The sequence below is a fragment of the Cebus imitator genome, unplaced genomic scaffold (genome assembly GCF_001604975.1).
Source record: "Cebus imitator isolate Cc_AM_T3 unplaced genomic scaffold, Cebus_imitator-1.0 Scaffold38, whole genome shotgun sequence".
Lineage (NCBI taxonomy): Eukaryota > Metazoa > Chordata > Mammalia > Primates > Cebidae > Cebus > Cebus imitator.
Genome location: NW_016107353.1, coordinates 4,242,568 through 4,266,970, shown reverse-complemented (window position 1 = coordinate 4,266,970; position 24,403 = coordinate 4,242,568). Strand labels below are relative to the sequence as shown.

Below are 24,403 nucleotides of genomic sequence, written 5' to 3'. Positions count from 1 at the left end.
AAAGACCACCCAAAAGGATTACAGGTAGCAGTGTCTGCCCTCATACAGGGCAGGAAGAGTGCCTGTTTCTATGAGCCATACCAGAAAACCTCATGATTTATTAGGCACTGGGTAGAGTGCAATGGTGCGATCCCGGCTCACTGCAACCTCTGCCTCCTGGGTTTAAGCAATTGAGTCTTACCTTAGTGTGGGAAATAACTAGCCTTGGACTGAGCACTGTTCCAATCCTGACAAATATTAAAGAGAATCTTAAAAAGGATCGAACCACTTCTAAGTAATTGAACTAAGTCCTAGAACAAAACTTAGGAATAGTTCCACAGGGCTGGGTGCAGTGGCTCATGCTTGTAATCCAGGGACTTTGGGATCCTAAGATAGGAGGATCACTTGAGGCCAGGAGTTCGAGATCAGCCTGGGCAACTTAGCAAGAGACCCTGTCTTTAATACTGACCACAGCTGACACAGATATTAACACTGGGCAAAGACATTAACAGCTATGAGTATATGCTATTTATTCAAAAAGTTAAGTAGAGTCATGGAAAATATAAAAAACATCCACATCAAACTACTAGAGATGAAATTTACAATGCCTTTGATGGGTAATATACTAGATGGAGGTTAATGGCAGATTAGACTTTGCAGAAGAAAAGATTAGTGAACTTGAAGACACAGCAATAGCAATGATCCAAAATGAAGCACAGGCCAGGTGCGGTGGCTCACACCTGTAATCCCAGCACTTGGAAAGGCTGAGGTGGGTGGATCACCTGAGGTCAGGAGTTCACCACCAGCCTGGCCAACATGGTGAAACCCTGTCTCTACTGAAAATACAAAAATTAGCTGGGCCTGGTGGTGGGTGCCTGTAATCCCAGCTACTTGGGAGGCTGATGCGGGAGAATTGCTTGAACCCAGGAGACAGAGGTTGCAGTGAGCCGAGATTGTACCACTGCACTCCAGCCTGGAGACAGAGCGTGACTCCATCTCAGAACAAAACAAAGCAAAATGAAGCACAGAAAGACAAGAGAATTTTTTAAATGAACAGCGAAGTACGCTGTGGAACAAATTCAAGCAGTCTAATATACATGTAAGTGGTGTCCTCAGAGTGGGGGAGGATAAAAATATTTGAAAATAATAATAACCCCAATGTTCCCAATTTTGATGAAAACTATAAATCCACAGATCCAACAAACTCGATGAACATCCAATACAAGAAACATAAAGAAAACTACAAAAGGCACATCGTAATCAATTGTTCAAAACCAGTGTGATATGTTTGGATATCTGTCCCCTCCAAATCTCATGTTGAAATGTGACCTCTCATGTCAGAGGTGGGGCCTGGTGGGAGGTGTCTAGGTCAAGGGGTCATATCCATTATGAATGTCTTGGTGCCCTCCCCATGGTAATGTGGGAATCTTGCATTGTTCCTTCATGTGAGAGCTGCTTGTTCAAAGGAGCTTGGCACCTCCTCCTCTCTCTCTGGCTCCCTCTCTCACCATGTGACATGCCACTGAAAGTTGAAAATATATTAAGTTGAAAATGCATTTAATACACCTCGCCTACCAAACATCATGGCTTACTCTAGCCTATCTTAAATGTGCTCAGAACACTTATATTTGCCTGTAACTGGGCAAAATCGTCTAACACAAAACCTATTTTATTACAAAGTGTTGAATATCTTATGTAATTTATTGGATGCTGAACTAAATTATGGTTTCTATCAAATATATATCTCTCTAGCACCATCTTAAAGTTGAAAAATCATAAGTAGGACCATTGTAAGGAGGGAACCATCTGTACATCTTCAGCTTATCACAGTCTGCCTGTCAAGTGATACTATATTATTTGAGTGACAGATCATCAGCCGTTAGATTCTCATAAGGAGCTCGCAACCTAGATCCCTCGCATGCGCAGTTCACAATAGGATTCAGGCTCCTCTGAGAATCTAATGCTGCTGTTGATCTAACAGGAGGCAGAGCTCAGGCAGTAATTCGAGCCATGGGGAGTGGCTGGAAATACAGAGAAAGCTTGGCTTGCTCTCCAGCTGCTCACCTCCTGCTGTCCGACGTGGTTTCTAAAAGGCCAAGTGTGTGGCCCTGGGGGCTGGGACTCCCGACTTGTAGTATATATAAAAACAAAATACAGGACAAGAATGATACAAAGGTCCATAGAGGAGAAATGGAAGGATACTATTATGAGGTTTTTCTTTTTTTAAATTATTTTTTATATAAAATAGAGACAGGGTCTTACTATGTTCCTCAGGCTAGTCTTGAACTTCTGGGCTCAAGTGATCCTCCTACCTTGGCCTTCCAAAGTGCTAGGATTACAGGTGTGAGTCACTGTGCCTGGCCAGGTTTTTATACTATACATGAAGAGGTATAGTATCACTTGATGGGCAGACTGTGATAAGCTAAAGATGTACAGACGGTTCCCTCCTTACAATGCTCCTACTTATGATTTTCAACTTTAAGATGGTGCTAGAGAGATATATATTTGATAGAAACCATAATTTAGTTCAACATCCAATAAATTACATGAGATATCCTACACTTTGTAATAAAATAGGTTTTGTGTTAGATGATTTTGCCCAGTTACAGGCAAATATAAGTGTTCTGAGCACATTTAAGATAGGCTAGAGTAAGCCATGATGTTTGGTAGGTGAGGTGTATTAAATGCATTTTTGACTTAACATATTTTCAACTTTCGGTGGGTTTATTGGGATGTACTCCCATAAATTAAGGAGCATTTACATACTGTAAACGCTAAGGCACTTAAATAGCAAAACAAAGGGTTAAAGCTTGTAGGCAACAAATGGGATAACATGCAATCATAAAGTTATTCAATTAATCCAAAAGAAGTCAAGAAATAGAAAAAGGGAACCAAGGACAGACAGAATACTCATAGAAAACAAATAGCAGGCTGGGTGTGGTAGCTCATGTCCATAATCCCAGCACTGTGGGAGGCTGAGGCAGGAGGACCACTTGAGCCCCCAATCACTTGAGACCAACCAGCCTGGGCAACCTGGCAAAACCCCATCTTTACAAAAAATACAAAAAAGTTATCCAAGCATGATGGCGAATGTGTAGTCCCAGTTCCTCAGGAGGCTGAGGTGGAAGATCACCTAAGCCCGGGAAGTTGAGGCTGCAGTGAGCCATGATTGCATCACCACATTCCAACCTGGGCAGCTGAACGAGATCCTGTCTCAATAAAAAGAAAAGAAAGGAAGGAAAAAAAGTAGTAAGAAGATAGACTTAAAATCTAGCTATATCAATAATCACAGTAAATGCAAATGATCTAAATACTCAAAGGGTAAAGATGAGGAGGTTGGTTTAAAGAAAAACAAGGTCTGGCTATTTGCTGCCTGTAAGAAGTGTTCTTTAAATATAAAGACACACACAGCCTAAAAATGAAAGGGTGGATTAGGGAATGCCATGCTAATGGTAATTAAAAGAAAGGTACAGTGACTATGTTAATATCAGACAAAGTAGGTTTCATAGTAAAGAATGTTAACAGGGATGAATAAGGTCATCTCATAATGATAAACAGGTCAATTAACTAAGAAGACATAATAATCCTAAAAGTAGCCGTATGTGGTGGCTCATTCCTGTAATTCCAGCACTTTGGGAGGCCAAGGTGGGAGGATCGCTTGAGGCCAGGGGTTCAAGATCAGCCTGGGCAACAGAGAAAGATCCCATCTCTATGAAAAATTCAAAAATTATCCAGGCATGGTGGCACACACCTGTAGTACCAACTACTTGGGAGGCTGAGGCTAGAAGATGATTTGAACCCAGGAGTTCAAGGTTACAATGAGCACCACTATACTCCAGCCTGGGAGAAAGAGTGAGACACTGCCTGTTAAAAAAAACCAAAAATACAAAAAGTGTATGCACCTAATAATGGAGCTTCAAAATACAGGCATATTAACTGTAAAGAGAAATAGACAAATCCACAATTACAGTTGGAGGTATACCTCAACAAATGTCAGCTACTGTTGTTACCAGTCACAGTTCAATTAACATGTGTTGAAGCTTTCAAAAGAGACCTGAGACCCTGCACCTCCTGGGAGCTGTGCAGGTAGGTCTCTCACGCCTGTTAGGGAGCCCAGGGCCTCAGGCAAGGACTCATTCCCCCACACCCAGCTCCTGCCCTTTTAGGCATGTGTCTTTTTGCTCTCCAGCTCCCCCATGTGGTCATCCTGGGTTCAACATGTGGCTGTTGGGCTGAGGGACGAGGGAGGACTGGCCACAGGAGCTTCCTTTTCTCAAGGGTCTGGAAAGGTAGAGACTGGGTTAATGGAGACAGTGGCATGTCTGCAGGAGGAAGCAAAAGGCTGGGAGCCAGGAAACACAGAACTCCAAGCCAGCTGAGTCACCACTCTGCGGCAGGGGCTGAAGGGTAGTTGCAGCAGGGGCCCTGCTAAGGCTTGACGGTGGCCAGATGTGTATTTGTGGGTGTTTGGGGTTGGGGGTGTAGGCAGAAAAGGCAGCAGGGACCTCCAGGGCTGAAATGCTGGCTGCCCGGGCCAATCTATCTGGAGACCTAGAAGCCATCTGTCCCTTTGGTGAGTGGGGACAGGGCGTCATCCACAGGGTGGAATGGTGACTTGGGGCCTCAGTGATAATCATAAGCCTTATAGCAAAAAATGTCCACCCAAACCACAGAGTCGTGTTTTCATACCCAGGACAGTAACTCTACTTTCTGGTGTTTTGTAGAGTTCGCAGAGCCAGACCATAAGGGTTGTGTGTACTAATCTAGATTTACACTCATTTTGAAGGCAATGGGAGGCCACTGAGGGTTTTCATCACAGGAGTAACAAAGTTAAAAAATCCAGTAAGCCCCTTAGAGGTATCAGAGATGGCTCAGGACTGTCACCTAGAATACTGCTTCTGTCCACTCACGCTCTCACAGACTTCTTACTGGAACCTCACAGGAGAAACCCAAGGCTCAGAGAAACTAAGAGACTTGTCCTGTTTCATACATCAAGTATTTCGTCTACACAATCTGGATTAGAACCTAGCTCTTCAGTTACCCAGGCCAAGGTTCTGTGTTTTTAGAAAACAGCTACTGCCTTTTAAAAATATGACACTAGGAACATATGGAAAGCACTTGGTTTTCAAACAACATAGAAACAACAGAGCAAGATTCCATCTCTAAACAAAATTCAAAAATTATCCAGGCATGGTGGCACACACCTGTAGGACCAGCTACTTGGGAGGTTGAGGCAAAAGGTAAGAGTCTTACTCTATCACTTTGAACGTCCTTCCAGGGTGAAATCTCTTTCAGTAGTTAGCCGAGCGCTGCCAGGCCCTTGTCCTGCATTTACACACACACACACACACACACTCTTATATATACATGCAAAATACAAATAGTTTGGTCCTATATATACTGTGGAGGGACCTGCTTTCTTTCTCTTTCTTTTTTTTTTTTTGATATAGAGTCTTGCTCTGTTGCCCAGGCTGGAGCACAATGGCGCAATCTAGGCTCACTGCAACTTCCGCCTCCTAGGTTCAAGCAATTCTCCTGCCTCATCTTCCCAAGTGGCTGGGGTTACAGGCATGCACCACTATGCCTAGCTAATTTTTTTATTTTTTAAATGGATATGGGGTTTCACCATGCTGGACAGGCTGGTCTCAAACTCCTGACCTCAGGCGATCCGCCTGCCTTAGCCTCCCAATGTGCTGGGATTACCTGTGTGAGCCACTGCGCCTGGCCAGGGACCTGCTTTCACTCTGCACAATTCTGTATTGGTACATACAGATCCATGTCTCCTCTGGAAGGGCACCTTGGTATTTGTAAGAACAGCTGACATTTCCTTCTCAGCATCCCAGGAGCTGTTTCCACTGCTCACAGTACCCCTTAGACAACCCCTGGACCCAGTGTCCTGGCAGTCCAGGTATCAGATGGCCAAAGAAAGTGGCCTCTGTAGGGCAGCATCTCCCACAAATGACACCTGAAAGGACTTTAGAACAGTGTCTAGATTTTTTTTTAGACAAGGTCTCACTCTGCCACCCAGATTGGAGTACAGTGACATGATCATAGCTCACTGCAGCCTCCTTCTCCTTGGTTCAAGCTGTCCTCCCACCTCAGCCTCCCAAGTAGCTGACACTACAGGTGCACACTGCCACACCTGGCCAATATTTTTAACTTTTAGTAGAGACAAGGCCTTGCTATGTTGGTCTCAAACTCCTGGGCTCAAGCAATCCTCCTGCCCTGGCCTCACAAAGTGCTGGCATAAAAGGTTTGAACCACTGTGCCTCACTAGTGCCTGGCTTCATAAGTATTTGTGGAGTCAATTTGAGGAGTCCTGGGACACATATTAAAAGAAATTATAAGTATTCATTGAATATGTGCAGAGAAAAAATTCCTAAGTACATCAAAACAGTGATTCAAGGATATTTTAAAATTTTTCTTTAACATAAGTTTATTTAAATTTAATAAAATAAGTCTATTTAAAGAGAAATGTCAAGTAAATAGTAGACAGGTGGAATAGTAGCCAGAGTCCTGAGTGTGGAAGGTCTGGGAACGGCCGTGGGAGGGGCTGGCCTTTGGGGCTGAGCGCCTGGAGCCTGGTTTCTGAGGCTGCTGCCCAGGGACTGCCTTAGTCCATTCTGTGTTGTTATATAGGAATAGCTGAGGCTGGATAATTTATAAAGAAAGAAGGCTTATTTGGCTAGGGGTTCATCAGGCTGTACAAGCACTGCACCAACATCTGCTTGGCTTCTGGGGAGGCCTCAAGAAGCTTCATGGTAGAAGGGGAAGGGGGGGCAGGTGTGTCACATTTGAGAGAGGGAGCAAGAGTCAGGGAGCAAGAGAGAGATACTAGGGTCGTCTTAAACAACCAGCTCTTGTGTGAACTAATAGAGCGAGAGCTCATTCATTATTGCAAGGACAGCACCAAGCCATTCCTGAGGGATCCACCCCCATGACCCAAACACTTCCCACCAGTCCCACCTCCAACCCTGGAGGCGACATTTCAACATGAGATTTGGAGGGGACACGTATCCAAACCGTACGAGGGACTCTGGAGGGTCAGGAGGAAGGGGAAGGACTCTGGGCCTGCTGGCGTAAGATTTGAGCACTCGCTGCAAGGGATCAGAGTGGGAGCAGGGGTGCTTCTGCTTCTCTCTTGCAGTCTGTGCATTCCATCCAAGAAACGTGGCACCCAAGGCCAGAGGGACAGAGCTGCCAGGACTGCCCTGGGCATCAGTGGGTGATAATGAGAATCCACAGTGGTGGGCAAGGACAAAGACTTCTCTAGGGTCCACCTTCTCCACAGGCAGCAAAAGGACTGAATCAAGCCATCAGAGGTCTCACTTCATTGCGAGAGCACCAGGAGCCACTGAGGGCTTTTTTCATCCCAGGGGTAAGTGACATGATAGGAGTACCTCTAAGACCAGCAGAAGCACAAATTCTTTGGAGTGTAATCCTAAGTAAAAGAACTGCAGCTGTTTGGGTAACTGAGTGTGGTCTTTAGCCAATAACAACGATGTTCCCTCGCAAATGAGGCTTAAACTGGAAAAGGGGTCTAGGGTAGACTTGAGGGAGATTTGCTTGGTCACACGTGGGTATGCCAGGAAAAGTCAGACATCAGAGACCTCAGAGATCTTTCAAGAGAGACTCTGAAACCACTGGTTCTGTAGTTAACGAGAGGACAGGCAGCTCCCAGCAGCCTTCCTCCGTTTCTGATGCCTGTTTCCGATGGCCTTGTGAGTTTGCCATTGGAGATTCTGAGCTCATCCCTGCCCCCTTCCACACCTGGCCCCCATTCCTTCCCAGCTGCCTCCCCCTGGCGTGACAGAGACAAGACAGTTAGAACCTTGAGGTTGTTGCTTTTAAAATGTTGAGGCCAAATACTTATCTACAGGTTGATCTCAACCATGTTTTGAAAAATGTATGAATGTTCAGGAAGAACATGTAAAAATGTTAATAAAGAATGGTTCTCTCTGGATGGAGGAAAATCAATCATTTTTTTTTTTCCTTAAACAGCAGAGAGGGCCGGGCACGGTGGCTCACGCCTGTAATCCCAGTACTTTGGGAGGCCAAGGAGGGTGGATTATTTGAGGTCAGGAGTTTGAGACCAGCCTGGCCACCTTGGTAAAAACCTGTCTCTACTGAAATACAAAAATTAGCCAGGCATGGTGGAGCACACTTGTAATCCCAGCTACACAGAGGGGCTGAATGAGGCAGAATTGCCTGAACCCAGGAGGTGGAGGTTGCAGTGAGCTGAGATAGTGCCACTGCACTCCAGCCTGGGCAATACAGTAAGACTCCATCTCAGGGGAAAAAAAAATCAGAGAGGAGGGCCGGGCGCAGTGGCTCACGCCTGTAATCCCAGCACTTTGGGAGGCCGAGGCGGGTGGATCACAAGGTCAAGAGATCGAGACCATCCTGGTCAACATGGTGAAACCCTGTCTCTACTAAAAATACAAAAAATCAGCTGGGCATGGTGCCGCGTGCCTGTAATCCCAGCTACTCAGGAGGCTGAGGCAGGAGAATTGCCTGAACCCAGGAGGCAGAGGTTGCGGTGAGCCGAGACCGCGCCATTGCACTCCAGCCTGGGTAACGAGAGCGAAACTCCGTCTCAAAAAAAAAAAAAAAAAAAAATCAGAGAGGAGAAATGCCACCAAGATGAGACCCCCTAAGCCATATATACCTGGAACTAGCTGAGCTCAGATCTGAGCCCCTGCTCCCTTAAATCCCCCAAGAAAACAGCAGTGGCACATGAAGTTAGGTCAGCCCAGGTGATGACGTCAAGGTGAAAGAAAGCTCCATCTTGAGATTCAACAGAAAATCAAGCCAAGGCGGAAACGAGCACAAACAGGCTTTTTAGAAGAGGCGAGTGGGCCTGGAGCGTGGCCCAGGTTTTGTTGATAGAAGGCTGGGTCCTGCCCCAGTCCTCCTGAAGCACGCTGTCAGGCCTGTCCAAGGCAAACACAGCAGCAGCCTGATCCGGCCGGCCCAGGAGCAAACCCCACACCAGGCTGTTTGCCGACTGGGGGCCGTTCAGCTCCCATGTGGGGTTACTGGCTCCTTCCTCTGCAATATTTCAGTGGTGTTTCTGCTCTAGACAAGTCCTGATTTCACTTGCCAGAGGGTTCCAAGGTTGACTCCTCTCTCCAGCAGCAGGAAGGGGGTCATTCTGTTTCCAGAAACTCAGACTTGAAAGCACCTCTTCACTGCTGATATCTGGAAGAGGAGACAATGAGTCCAGGCAGCTCCAGGCCTTCCCTGCCTTTTGCCTGCCACACTTGGGAGCTGGCGAACGCGCTCCAGGGCGGGGTTTCTCAGTCGTGGCCCAATATCATTGGAGGCCGGATAATTCTTTGTTGTGGGGGCTGTTCTATGCAATACGGGCTGGCTAGCAGCATCCTTGTCCTTTCTAGAAGTCAGCAGCATCCCCTAAGTTGTGACAACCAAAAATGTCTCCAGACTAACGTCTGGGGGGGCGAGTAAAATAGCCTCTTTTTGAGATCTGCTGCTCTACAGGAAGGAATAGAAAGAGACCCAATGAGGAGACCCAGGAAGCAGTGGGGGCAGCCAGGCTCCAGGGTGGGGCAGGGGCAGGCTGAGAGCAGGAAGGAGAGACACTGGGGAGCTCCCAGAGAGAAAAGCAAATTGGAACCAGAAAAGGCTGTTTCAATAAGATTTTCAGGCAATGTTGCTGTATGGTGTGCCGTGTAACTAACCTCCTCCCTCATCTTCTGAGGAAAACTTTCAGGTCACATCTGCATCACCCATCAGTGCTTTTGGAGACCAGATGTGCCTCCCCTCATTTCCCTGTCCCCAACCCTAGATGGACAGGTTCTTGCTAAGGGCAAGGCCCTTCCAACCGGCCTAGTTACATTCAGGTTCCCCCAGAAATAGTTACGGTTCCAATGTCGGTGAAGGATGTACAGAATTTTTAAATATACATTTGAGAACCAATACAGTATCACCCTTATAAAAACATGTCATTCTTGCTTTCTAATAATTCTTTTTCCAGGGAGAGAGAAAGGCGTGGGGGAACAGCTGGGAGGCTGGTAACACCCATGGTGAATCAGGCATTTGAACACTGTTGATTGTGTTCCAGAAAAATCACATGATGGCTACTCTGGAGACCTGGGGCTGCTCGTGAGTACCCATCCAGCACCTGGGCCCCCAAGTACAGTTTCTGAGAGCACCCTGAGATTTTCCATCAGATACACAGGATATATCTGCTTAAAGTCTCACTCCCCTACCCCACTGTGAGCACTGGATGCGTAGAAGCCATGTCTGTTCTCTTCATCATTAAGCCCTCAGCCTTCCTGGGCCCTGGCACATGGTGAACACGCAAAATTTATTTGTTAAATGAATTAAAGGATGATATTCTAGGAAACTTCTTACTTCCCTGACCGGCAACCTTCAACTCACACAGTAAGGCTTAAACATCACCTCCTTTGGGAAGCCTTCCCTGATTTCTCCCAGCAGAAACAATTGTAGTATATATCCAAACACTCGGTTCATACTTTTATTGCAACATGCATCACAGTATATGGTATTCGTAGGCATTCTGCCTCCCTTGCCAGAACGTAAGCTATCTGAGGATAAGGACTGTGATGTATCATTTATTACCCTGACTCTCACCCATGCTTGGTACACAGTAGACACTCAATAAATACTTGTTCAATGCAAGAAGCAATAGACACACTCCTCTGTCCCCATTCTAAATCCCAGAAATCAAAGTTCAGATACATCGCAGTTCAAGTGTCTTTACAAAACCCAGAACCAAAAGTTGCTTTGGACACCAATTTTCTCGTTCTTTAACACAGGGAGGGACCATTTGCTCAGCCCCTCTGAAGGTTGGGCTGGCCTGGTGGGACAATGTGCTAGTGATGCGTCAGCCCCAGCATCTCCACTGTCTCATGGCTATGAGGCCTTTAGGGACCTTCAGAAGGCTTCTCTGGAAGCCACCCCACTGCTTACCCATACCCACATCTCTGGCTCAGAGCCCTAAGCCACAATAGGCTCTGTACTTGGGGAGAACTACAAGGGACTTCTGAGCATCTTCAGAGTTCCCTGTGCCACTGCCCCTTGTCCCCTTGGAAAAGGGTATCTGAGAACTCCAGCCAGTGCACGTGGAATCTGAGGCCTCATGCCACCTCCTGCTCACCAGATCTCCTGGGAGAGAAAGTGGAGCCTGGGGCACCTGCAGAGGCTGTTTCCATTGTGGTCCATGAGCTTTGCCACCTACCTGGCTGAAGGTCAGGGTGAGGGTGCTTTCTGGAGAAGATCTGTCCCGGAATGAACCCTCCTGCTGACTGCAGTCCAGCTGGATCAGGCTGCGGCACTCTGGGTGACAGGTGAATTTGCAGTCTGGAGGGAAAACACCAAAGGGAGATTAGGGGACAGGCAGGACTCCTCCCCACTTTCACCCAGAAAAACAACCCAGGAGACTGCATTAGTTCCCAATGGCAAGAGCAGCACAGGAGAGAAGTGGAGGGTCAGGAGACAGCGTGAGAATATGTCCCGTTCTTGGAGCCTCCAGGAATGGTGCAAGTTAAGTGCTTTACATGTTTACAAACTGTGTTTGCCTGCATTGCTTTGTGTCTCTGCGATCATTATTATTTCCATTTTACGGACAGAAAATTGGGGCCTAAAGACTTAGTGACTTTCTTGAGGTCAGATATTCTGGCTCCCAGACTGGTGCTCTTTCTACCACTTTACATTAATCATCAGGGGTCATGAATCCCTGGGAAAGGACTTGACTTTTCTGGGCCTTGTATTGCTCATCTGTAAAATACAGGTTGTGCATCCCCAAGCTGAAAATCAGATCTCCCAGATGTTCCCAAATCTGAAACTCGTTGAGCACCAACATGACATTCTAAGGAAGTGCTCACTGGAGCATTTAGGATTTTTGATTTTCAAATTTGGGACACTCAACTGGTATCATACACATTCCCAAATTGGAGAAAAGTCCAAAATCGGAAGCACTTCCAGTCTCAAGCATTTCAGATAAAGGATATTCAGCCTGTATGGGTAATAGCTGCCCTGCCTGCTTCTGGTGATCAAGGAGGACATATCTTGAAGAATTAAAAGTGCTTCCACAGACAAAGGCATTATCATCAACAGGAAGGGCTCTTACCCCTCTCTGACCTGGCCCGGCTAGAATGTGGGGATGCGACTCTGAACCCAGCTGAAACAGCCCGCAGACCACACCCCAGATCAGGGGATTCCGTGAGGAAGCACATTCCATCAACAGTGTTTACTCCCATGGAGGCAGAGACTTAGTGACCAGAGTTGAAAAGAGCCTTGGAGACTACCTTAAAGATGGGGAAACTGAGGCCAGAGAGAAAACGTGAGGTGCCCAGTGACACACAGCTCATCAGTGGCAGCACCAAGGCTGCTAGTATTTTCCAGCTTTCTCAAGGGCTCTCTCTGGAGCTTCCTGGCCGACCGGAGATGAGGTCAAAGGGGGCAGGAGACGCGGAGACTCAGCGAGGCGAGGGGAGGGCAGGGGAGCAGGGGTGGGGGGAGTGAAGAAGAGGTGGCAGCAGAAGAAAGTAACACAAGTCCATCTGCAGGCAAAATGCGTCGGTCTGAGGTCTGGTCCCCACAGGTAGCTGCCGGGTCAGTCGGGTAACTTGTCCCAGAGGTGCCTGAGCTCAGCCAGAAGGCCCAGCCTTCCAGGTGCTGGACACTCATGAATTTTCCTTCCTGATTGTGAAGGCACGTCGTGAGGATGGGCTGGGGTTGGGTGGGCTTTTGTGGCAGGAGACATAACAGCCTGGGCTTGATTGCAAACCCGGGGATTACGGGACCACTTTTGGTTGATAAGGGCTTAGGCAACCCCAAAATGCTTTTCCTTCCTTCTAACAAGCTCCAAAAATTCAGTACCTTTGGTGTCTATTTTTAAAAGCCGCCATAGCACACTCTGTCTTGGGGGAGGGGTGGTGGCCCTTTTTCTCCCTGCTTTTGGGGAGCTTCAGAATGACATCCGCCCTCCCCAGCTGTCCCTTCCCTTAATCCCCCAAACATAAGCACATGGGCTATGTTCCTTGCACAGGTTTTGCCACTAATGTCTGCAGGGGAGCACCCTGACAAATGTGGGGACACGCAGAGACCCCAGAACCTTCTTACTGGTGGCCTGGACCACCTTTCTGCAACAGTGTCTGGAAGCTCCACTACTCATCTCCCTTGTGCTTGAAAAGCGAGGCCCACTGATATCCTCTCCTTCAGAGCCCACGACTGTCTTATCCTCCCTCCTCCTCTCACTTGGAGACAGAATGAATGCAGTCAATTCCCCGGGGCATGCACCCATCTACCTGCAGGTACCCACATGCATTTCTGGGCCCTCCGTGGGAGACCTCTTGCTCAGCACAGAACAGCCTCCCCTTTAATAAGGTGAAGGGTACAAAGGGAAGTGCAGGCCAAATGTCTGCCCGCAGTGCCCAGAAACACCAGGGCTTTGATAAGGGATCACTGAGGCCAGAGCCCACAATGGAAGCACTGTTCCCGGCGCTGGCCCTGGGATACACCTGTGTGGCTCTGGTAGAGCTCTGAGCGATGAAGAATGCTCTGGGGATGCCAAGAGGTGGGAACGAGGAAGAGGAGGAAGGATTGAAAGCTCACCCAACTCCACGGTGATGAGAGCTGCCATAACTCACAAATGGGAAGGCACCGGGGACAGGAGGAAGTTCTCTCTGCTCCTCTTTCAGCTCCTTGTCCCATTGGCACAGGCAGCCTCTGTCCCTCTGTGCCTCTGAATCTCTCAATTTCCATCTCTCTCTCTCTCACACACACGCACCCTGAAAACAGCATCAAAACCTTAGAAAGATCTTTTTACAGGTCTGACGCTGAGCCGGGCAATGCTAAGGAGCAGACGCCTCTGAGAAGTGTTCTGGGATTTTATAAGAAGCATGTTTGAGCACTAAAGACTTTGTTCCATGGGACCATGTAATCACAGGCTGCAGCAAAACCTCTGAAGCACATTTTCATACTTCCCGGTCCTGGAAATGCCAAGCCCAGGGCTTTTAGGCCAGCAGAGATGAAGTCAGAGCCCCCATGCCTTTCTTCAAACCAGAAGCAACCGCCTGCAGGCCTGACGTGTTCAGGGACTGGGGAGACCCATGAGTTCCAAAGACAGGGCCACATTCCACCAGAACCCAGTGGTTAATCCTCTGCAGACCACAGTTCCCTTAAGGCAGCTCATCACCAGCCGCTGCCAAACCAAACCAACCCCTGCCCTTGATATTCCACTGTCCTCCACAGCCTTCAGCTGGTGCTCAATTTATGTTTCGTCTTTTCTTTTTGAGACAGGGTTTCACTCTGCCGCCCAGGCTGGAGTGCAGTGGCTCTATCACGGCTCACTGCAACCTCCACCTCCAGGGCTCAAGCAAGCTTCTCACCTCAGTCTTCTGGGTAGCTGGGACTACAGGCACCTGGCCTAATTTTTGTATTTTTAATAGAGACAGGGTTTGACCATTTTGCCCAGGCTGGTCTTGAACTCCTGGGCTCAAGCGATGTGCCCACCTCAGCCTCCCAAAGTGCTGGGATTACAGGTGTGAGCCACCACACCCGGCCACGGTGCTCAGTTTGGCTGAGGAAGGAGGGAGGGAAAAGGCAAACCCTGGGTGGCGCGTGGCTCTCAGGAAGGAAGGGCTCAGCCCTCCCCAAACAGCTAGTGCCATCACGTCTGGCAGCAGCATCAGTGTCTGGAGCATGGGGACTTCCTCATGCTCTGTAGTAGCCTGAGGGTGAGGATAAATAAGACAAGACCCCTGGGGAACCCAGGCTCGCTGGGCAGATGGGACCAAAATGGGAAAAGATAATGAACAATGGAGACAGCCCAAAGCAGGTGCCTGGCTGCGGCGCAGACCCAGGGAGCTTGCTCAACTAGAGACGGTTGCCAGCCAGAGCAGGCACGGAGGGCTTCAGGGCGCAGGCGGCTCTGCGGAGCTTCTATTGGAGATCAGACTCCAGGTAACCCCTATGACCTTATCACAGGGGCCAAGAGGAGTCAGGGGACTCTGTCATCACTGAAGGGCTAGGACAACGATCTCTCCAGCAAGAGGCAACAGCAGATTAGGGAGCAACATTTGTAGGTTCTAACTGTAGTTTCTCCAGGAGAACAGGTATTTCTTGATATTGACATTGCCATCTGTAAAATCAAATGATCCTTTCCCCTTTCTAGCCTTTCCTTCCAACGACAGCCCCATCCCTATTCCTAGGGTATGCTTTGAGGCAAGTACATGTGCTTCCAGGTTTTGGAAGAGGGGCCTATGGAAATACATAAAGGGAACAACTGTAAAGAGAAATGAAGGAGACCAACCACAATAGGTGCCCCTCTCCCCAGGAGGGAGCCACAACTAGGAGCCAGGGAGGAAGGCCCAGGACCTCAGCACCCAGGGCCACTATAACCAAGTACCATGAATGAACCAAGTGACTTAGGCAGAAAATGACTGTCTCGCAGCTCTGGAGGCTACACTGAAATAAAGCGTCGGTGGGACCAGGCCTGGTCTGAAACATGGAGAGGCCTGCGTTGCCTCTTTCTAGCTTCTGATGATCTGCTGGCATTCCTTGTAACTTCAGCCTCTTTGTCCACGTCATGTGGCGTTCTCCCTGTGCTTCTGTCTTTTTTTTTTTTTTTTTGAGATGGAGTTTCACTCTTGTTGCCTAAGCTGGAGTGCAATGGCACAATCTCAGCTCACTGCAACCTCTGATCCTGGTTCAAGTGGTTCTCCTGCCTCAGCCTCGCGAGTAGCTGGGATTACAGGCATGCACCACCACGCCTGGATAATTTTGTATTTTTAGTGGAGATGGGGTTTCTCCATGTTGGTCAGGCTGGTCTCGAACTCCTGACCTCAGGTGATCCGCCCGCCTCAGCCTCCCAAAGTGCTGTGATTACAGGCATGAGCCAACCCCAGCCTGTCTTCTTATAAGAATACCAGTCATTACCCTACTCCAGTGTGACCTCATCTTGCCGACACCTGCAACTACCATATTTCTGAATCAAGTTGCATTCTGAGCTACCGGGGGTTAGAAGTTTTTTTTCTGTTTTGAGACAGAATCTCACTCTCTTGCCCAGGCTGGAGTACAGTGTAATGACCATAGCTCATCGTAACCTCAAACTCCTAGGCTCAAGTGATCCTCCTACCTCAGTATCCTGAGTAGCTAGGACTACAGGTGCATGCCACCATGCCCAGTTGATTTTGTTGTTGTTGAAGCAGGGTCTCTCTATGTTGCCTAGGCAGGTCTCAAACCCCGGGTCCCAAGTGATCCTCCCACTTCAGCTTCCCAAAGTGCCGAGATGACAGGCATGATTCACGGTGCCCAGCCTGGGCTTTAGGATTAAGTGTATCATTTTTGAGGAAAGCCCAGTTCAATCCACTACACAGAGCTCTTGGGCCCAAACAGATGGCGGTTTCTAGTGGAAACCTCCTCCAGAGATCACAGTGGGCTGTCAGGACAGGACAGGGAAGCTAGAGAGTGGTAAAGTGAGGCCAAGACCATCTGCCTACCTCTACCAGGCCTGCTCCTGGCCTTCACAGTCCCTAAAGGTTACTGCCAAGGTCACCACCTCAAACATGGCCCAGAGGCCATGGTGGCCTATGCTTGGAGATGGCATGACTTCTTTCACTTTAGCCCTGAAGAGGTAAAGCCAGCAGGTAGAAGTACATAAGAGTTCTGCAGCAAGGGAGACTGTTTCTCCAAACTTCAGAAGCTGCAAACCTTCCTTTAATCCCCAGGGCTGCCAATGTTAGTTTTTGCCCCACCCCCATGGCCAAATGCACACACACACACACACACACACACACACACACACACAGGCACACACATGCATCCTCTGCCATGTGGCCGCATGGCCTGAGTGGCTGTTTTCTGAACCAGAAAACGAGTATGTTGATAAGAACTTATTCTGTTGATAAGAAACCCTTAAGGCCCCTTCACCCCAGAGCTGCATGAGAGATAGACGACATAGACCCCTCCACTTGACTCTCCCCCTTCTCCAGCCCAGGCCAAGAAAGGGGTGAGGGCAGGGCAGGCACTGAGGCTACTGAGCCTGAATGACAGCAGAGCTACCAGCCTCTCCTGTGGTCAGTCCCACGTCAGTGAACAGCAGCTTCTGATGCCTGAGGGGAAGCAGGACAGCTTCTGAATCCAGGAACCTATGCCCATTCTCTGAACACCTCCAGGCCTTTTTGAAGAAAGCCAGTCTCACAGCAAACCTTCCCACCTGCTTCCCCACTCTCCCTGAGGACCAGCAGCCTGGCCTGTGCTATGATGTCATGGCAAGAGAATGGACTTTGAAGAAGGTGTGGCCTCCAGGCCCTGCTCAGTTAGTTTGTGACCCTGGGTAAGTTATGAACTTCTCTGAGCATTAATTTTCTCTACAGTAAAATAGGAATCATAATAGCCAGTTCCTAGGGCTGCCATGAAGATCAAATGGGGTTCCTGATGTCAAGAACAACATAGACGCCCTGGAAGGTGTAGGCTTCCAGTTAAGAGTTAATGATCCCAGCACGGTGGCTCACACCTGTAATCCTAGCACTTTGGGAGGCTGAAGTGGACAGATCACAAGGTCAGGAGTTTGAGACCAGCCTGACCAACATGGTGAAACCCCGTCTCTACTACAAATACAAAAATTAGCTGGGCATGGTGGCACGTGCCTGTCATCCCAGCTACTTGAGAAGCTGAGGCAGGAGAATCGCTTGAACCCGGGAGGCGGAGGTTGCAGTTAGCTGAGATCGTGCCACTGCACTCCATTTCAAAAATAAAAAGCAGCACTCCATCTCAAAAAAATAAGAAATAATTTTTTTTAAAAAAAGAGTCAATGATCCGTCCCCTACCCTCTCCTTCCACTGCTCTGCTATGTGGATTCCTGAGTCTCACCAACCTTACTCCTACAGTTATTTCCGAAACAAGCACACAAATCACCTTTAAAGATAATTTTGTTCTTAGGCACTACAGGGAAATCTGAAAAAAATAATATGCATTGGAAAATTATAATTTACCAAAGTTTTAAGAAGGCAGGTGTAAAGGGTGTTCTGATCCTCTTGAACAAATCAGTGGGGCCTGTCGCCATTTCATAGTGCCTGTCTTCACTCCCTTCTCAAGGGAATTCTCCTTTAAAAATCCCCCATTTTTGCACTGGGGGTTGCCCCACTGGAGCCTCTGGGCTGGACCAGCTATGGCAGCTCCAAGACCACCCAGAGAGGGTCTCCAGCGCCCTCTGTGCACAGACCATCCCAGGGCAGCTCCACCACCTGCAGTGCCCTGCACCCTCACCCTGCAGCCTCTACCCTGCCAGCTCCCCCAGCTAGGACATCCCCTCTCAACCTGGCCCCATGATGTCCCTTCAGACTCAGGCTCTCATACAACAGACACAGTCGTTCCCACTGCAGCCTCATCGCCCACTCCAGATCTCCTCGGCTCTGTTCCTGAATGCAACCCTTTCCCCAGCCCTTTGCTCTGGGCTCTGCTCCGAGTTTGGGAAGCCCATTCACTAGCAAGCACTCAGAAAGGGACTACGACAAATCAGTTGAGTGACTAAAGGAAGGAATGGTCCTCTGCCTTTTGCTGAAGAGGAGGGACCCAGGCCAGTGTCTTTACCGCTACTGGCCTCAGTTTCCTCATCTGTTAAATGGAGATGATAGCAGTATAGTTGCTGAATTAAATGAGGAAGTTATGTAAAAAACAACACAACACTTGCTACACACTAAGAGTTTAGTATTATTAGCTTTTCTTCTTACCTTGCTAACGTCTAAGTCTGTCTGGCCCCTGGCCACAGCATCAGACATCCTCACCTCGAAAGCCCATCTGTGCGCATCTCAACAGTGTCCACTGACCTTCCTCCAGACCTTCAACTGGAGGCACGTCGCAATCCTAAATAAAAGGTCTTGATCATCCTCAGACCTTCCACGGCTCCCCTGTGAGCAAGGGAAGCCCCAGGGCTCAGCTCGCTGCAGCGGGGAGGGGCTCGGTGTACTTGGAGTCTGTGAGGGGCAACCCTGGCCCACCTCACAGAGAAACCTCTGCCGGCCCCCTTGGGGGGTCCCTCCTCCCTGCCTTTCTACTTACCTCTCCTCCAACATTTGAACTTCTAAAATCTCCCTCTAGTTTTAGAAAAGAAAATTGTTAACCAAAGTGGATAACTTCCAGTATTAAAGAGGATGTGGGGAAATGAGAAGGTACTACCTTACTGGTGGCATCGATTTCCTGCAGGAATTTATTCTGAGTGTGTATTTACTCATATCTAAATTTATCGTCACTAAAATGTTCATCACATAGTTGCTAATGCAACAAAATGCTAGAAATACCCCCATATCCATCTACAAAAGACTAGTTATAATTATATTTTAAAATGGAATACTATGTAGCCATTACATAAGATAATGCATATCAATATTGGTCAGTATGAAAATATGTCCACAGCATATGTCTGAAAAGGGAAAAAGGTTGTGTTTTATGATTTCAATTATATAAAATCTACACATACATATATATGTACATTATGCAGAGAGAGGTCTGGAAGGCAGATCACGTTTGCTCTGAGTGATGGGATTTCAAGTGCTTTATAGTTTCTAAATTGTTTAAATTTTTAGAATGAAATTTTTTTTGTTTTTTTGAGACAGAGTCTCACTCTTGTTGCCCAGGCTGGAGTGCAATGGCACAATCTTGGCTCACTACAACCTCTGCCTCCTGGGTTCAAGTGATTCTTCTGCCTCAGCCTCCTGAGTAGCTGGGATTATAGGCATGCACCACCACACCCGGCCAATTTTTGTATTTTTAATAGAGACGGGGTTTCTCCATGTTGGTCAGGCTAGTCTCAAACTCTTGACCTCAGGTGATCTGCCTGCCTTGGCCTCTCAAAGTGCTGGGATTACAAGCATGAGCCACCTCGCCTGGCAATGTATTCTTTACTAATGGAAAAATGCCACAAAAAGGGAAGAAAGAAAAATCAGGTACCCACATTGTGATGCATCAGGGACCATTACGCGCTACCCACAATGCACCAGGTATTCTACATGCATTATTTCATGTAATCCATACTATGACTGTGCGATATGTGTTTCTTCCTCAATTTTTAATTTACTGTATTTATTTTTTTTGAGACAGGGTCTCACTCTGCCACGCAGGCTGGAGTGCAGTGACATGAACACGACTCACTGCAGCCTTGGCCTCCCAGGCTCCAGCAGCCCTCCCACTGAGTAGTCCGGATTACAGGCACACACCACCAAACCTGGCTAATTTTTAAATTTTTTGTAGAGACAAGATTTCATCATGTTGTCCAGGCTGGCCTCAAACTCCTGGCCTCAAGTCATCTCCCTGCCTTGTACCCCCAAAGTACTGGGATTACAGGTGTGAGCCACTGTGCCACTAATTTTTAAAAAATAGACTCTTTTTGAACAATGTTTGCTCACAGTAAAATTGAGCAGGAAATACAGAGAGTTCCTTTATGCCCCCTGCCCCTACATAGGCTCAGCTTCCTCTATATCAGCATCCCCCACCAGAGTGGTACATTTGTCACAACTGATGAACCCACACCGGCACATCATTATCCCAGAGTCCACAGTCTACATTAGGTTCACTCTTGGTGCTATACGTTCTCTGGCTGTGGACATACACATGCCATTATAGCACCAGGCAGAGGAGTTTCACTGCCCTAAAAATCCCCTGTGCTCTGCCTATTCGCCCCTTCTTCCTCTCTAACCCTGGAGATCCCTGATCTTTTAACTGTTTCCATAGCTTTATCTTTTCCAGAATATCATATAGTTGGAATCATAAGGTACGTAGCCAATATTCAGATTGGCTCATTCACTTAGTACTGTGCATTCACTTAAGTTTTATCTCCGTCTTTTTTTTTTTTTGAATTAAAAAAATTGTGGGTACATAGTAGATGTACATATATTTATGAGGCTTCTTGTCTTTTCATGGCTTGACAGCTCATTTCTTCGCATTGGTGAATAATATTCCAGTATCTGGATGACCATAGTTTATTTAACTCTTCACCTACCCAAGGACATCTTGGTTGCTTCCAAGTTTTGGCAACTCTGAATAAAGTTGCTATAAACATTCATGTGCAGATTTTTTGTGGACATAAGTTTTTAACTCATTGGGTCTATTCCTATTTTAGAGATGGGAAAATTGTGACTTGAAGAGTGAAATGACCTGTTGGCACCCTCATAGCTGGCAAGCGGCAGGGTGGAGAGTGAAGACCCACCACTCCTGGCTGCTCCTCAACAGCCCATTCCTCAGCACCATCCCCTCCGCTTGCTCCTGGTGCCTGACTCTGCACTGCTTGAGGCCAGGAACGGACTTCATCAGGGATGGGAGTTAGGGTGGCCCAAGGCTAGAAAGAGCGTGGGTTGAAGAGATTTGGGCAAGGAGTGCTTTTTCCTCTGTCCCGGCAGGGAGCAGGGAGAGTGCCCCCCACCCCCACAGGGACCTCTGCCTTGTCTTTGGAGGACCTGGGATGTGCCACTTCACAGCTCTCTTCCCAGCTAAACCAAGCCACTCAGCCTTGGAGGCTTCCAGCATCCTGGGGGGTTCTGAAGCCACCCATACTGTCTGCCTGCTCTGAACTGGTCGTCCATCCATGACCCCTTTGTCTCTGGGACACCACATCTGGGAGACTTGGAACTACCCAGACAGGAGACAGAGGTTCTTGTCCTGAGCTCTCAGGACAGCTTCACCAGAGAGGCCAGCTCTGCAGCCAGGGTCAGGCTCCACAAGGCAGCAGGCTCTCAGCCGCCCCCACTCAAAGAGGCCCAGCCTCTCCAAACCCGCTCCCTACGACAGCAAAATGGACACCAAGTTCCCAGCACCAGCTGCCTCACAGATGGTTACCAGAGTGCATCTACTGACCAGCCATACGTCAGAAATCCTTACCCAGATGGCATGATCCCTTGAAACACACTGCTTAACACATGTGGTAGAGGCCTTGGACAATGGGCAGAAGAGATGGGACACTCAGTCTGGCGCTGGGCCGTGGAAAGACTCTGGCTTCTGGAGTCACATGAATCAGGGTTTGAACCTGAACCTCCCTCTAACTGAGTATGAGACACCTGGACAATTAACCTCAGTTATATATGGAATTGACTTAGCCTCGATTTCCTCAACTGCAAATGGCGGTGGTAATCTTTCTTGCCAGCACATTTGTTGCCAAAATTAGAGAGAACGTATGTGAAGCATCCAACAGTGCCTGGCATATGGTAAGTGCTCAATAAATGGCGGCTGTCAATTTCAACGTTATGAGATGTCCAAGTCCACCCAGCTTCCTGTTGACTCAGCATGTGACGCCAGCCAAAGCCCTCTCAATGTTCAGGTCCTGGTCTAATGCATTAGGGTGAGAGGAATTGTGCAACTTTCCTGCTCCTGTAAGTTCCTCCCACCTGCTCCCACCTCCCTCCAACTTCTGCCTTTAATGGGTCTAGAGGAGTAGAGCAGGGGGCTGGAAGGACAGGTCATGTTGGTGAGTGGGAGAGACTGTGATAGTCAAGCCTGGAGGTCTGCAGCCATTGCCAAAATCAACACGATCTATATGTTTTTCAAACTCCTGGCTAAACTCCTAGTGAGGCTGGCAGCAAGGGAATGGAAACTCCCCACTCCAAGGGTCAGGCAGCCAGCTCAGGACATCTGCATCCTCATGTTTGCAGGAAAACATGCGAACCCCAGCACTCTTGAGACCACTTACTGTAGTTCCTTGTTTCAGAGGACAGACCACCCTGGGGGTATTCAGCATCCCCTGCAGCCCAGGGGACCTGGAGGCACACAACTCCTCCCTCCCTCCCTCCACACAACCCTAGCCCCAACTGCAACACACACACACACACACACACACACACACACACACACACACGCACACACACACACTGCCAGGAAGCAAACAGGAAAGGTCAATGTCATGGTAAGATGAGTGACCTAGAACTCTAAGGTCAGAGGTGGCCAGCCCCTCGTGTGGACAGGCAAGGTGGGCAGCTGACACACAGGGGCTGCTGTCTCTGTGGGAAGAGCCAAGAGGGGATGTGCCTGAGCACGCTCCAGTTTGGCTCAGATGCTGAGTTCCCATGTGAAACAGTGGGTTGGGGTGGAGGGCTTTATGGAGGCAGGCTCCTCCAAGGCTGGCCAAGGAGGGAAAGTGCTGGAGAGGTGGGGTGAAGCTGGGAGCCTCTGCTGAACTGAGGCACAGGGAAGAGAGCTACAGACTACCCCAAAAGACCATCCTTTACTCTCTTCCAAAATGATTATATGAGTTTTCTATGTGGCAGGGCTGGGTGGGGTTGACATACATTTCTGAGCAACCATTTGGTACTAAAGGGAAAGGCAAAAGATCTACTCGGATGTTGCTCAGAGACCACAGCAGATCCTAAAATTCTCTGTGGCCCCTCAAGGTAGCTCACGCCTACAATTCCTGCACTGTGAGTCTGAGGCAGGATTGCTTGAGGCTGGAATTTGGGACCAGCCTGGGCAACATAGTGAGACCCCATCTCTACAAAATAATTAAATCCTTTGTTGGGAGCGGACAGAGGGGCACGTGCCTGTAGTCCCAACTACTCAGGTGGGTCAGGTGAGAGGATGGCTTGAACCCAGGAATTCAAGCTTGTAGTGAGCTATGATTGGTCCATGGCACTCCAGCCTGGGCCACAGAGTGAGACTCTGTCTCTAACAAAAACAAGCAAACCAATTCTTTCTGGAACCTGGATCCCTGGATCTAATGTATCAGCGATATATTCTCCAAGCCACATTCCCAGGCAGGCTGGATGTGTCCCCTGTGCCCTCCTCCCAAACACACCCAGCCTGCCTGGCAGAAGCTGGGCGCCCCAGCTGGCCCGCAGGGGCACCATCCTGTCTCATGTGGGTGGGTGTGCCTCTCAGGCAGGCACATTAATCATCCATCTCCAACACAACCATGCATCCCTAAGCTGAAAACACCAACAAAAGGAAGGTACCGTGGCTAGGCCAGGCTGGGCGTGCTGAGGTGGGGGTGTCTTGGGAGGAGTGCATAGAGGAAGCGAGGGCAGGACGGTTCACAACAAGTTCAGACAAATGATGCAGGAAGTCAGAGCAGCGCCTGCCACACACCCAGGACCCCGGCACCTTTTCCACGTGGCCTGTTTCCCACCACATTGTTCTTTGTGGGTGCTAAAGCCTGAAGCATGTCCCCACTCTGTCGTGTGTGTGTGTGTGTGTGTGTGTGTGTGTATTATAAACACATTTAATAGGATTGAGTCATTTTTAACGATCCATGCTTCAACTTTAGACTGTGTTAACTGATTCTCTGCTAGGATAATGTGAGAGCTCTCCTTCCAATCACATCTGCCCCATCCCCTGATGTTTTTACACATATACACATATATATGTGTGTGTGTGTGTGTGTGTGTGTGTATACATATACATATATATATTATATATATATAATATATATATCTAGAGAGAGAGAGAGAGAGAGAGA

The 24,403-nt window shown here is 48.3% G+C and overlaps 1 protein-coding gene across 1 annotated transcript in view; it reads right to left on the bottom strand.

The window, feature by feature from the left end:
• RASSF5 (Ras association domain family member 5) overlaps positions 1-24,403 on the bottom strand; it is a 78,666-nt gene that overhangs the window by 37,133 nt on the left and 17,130 nt on the right. The window contains exon 2 of the mRNA XM_017525256.1: positions 11,204-11,325. Coding sequence (XP_017380745.1) covers positions 11,204-11,325 — 122 coding nt within the window. The remainder of the gene's footprint in view (positions 1-11,203; positions 11,326-24,403) is intronic.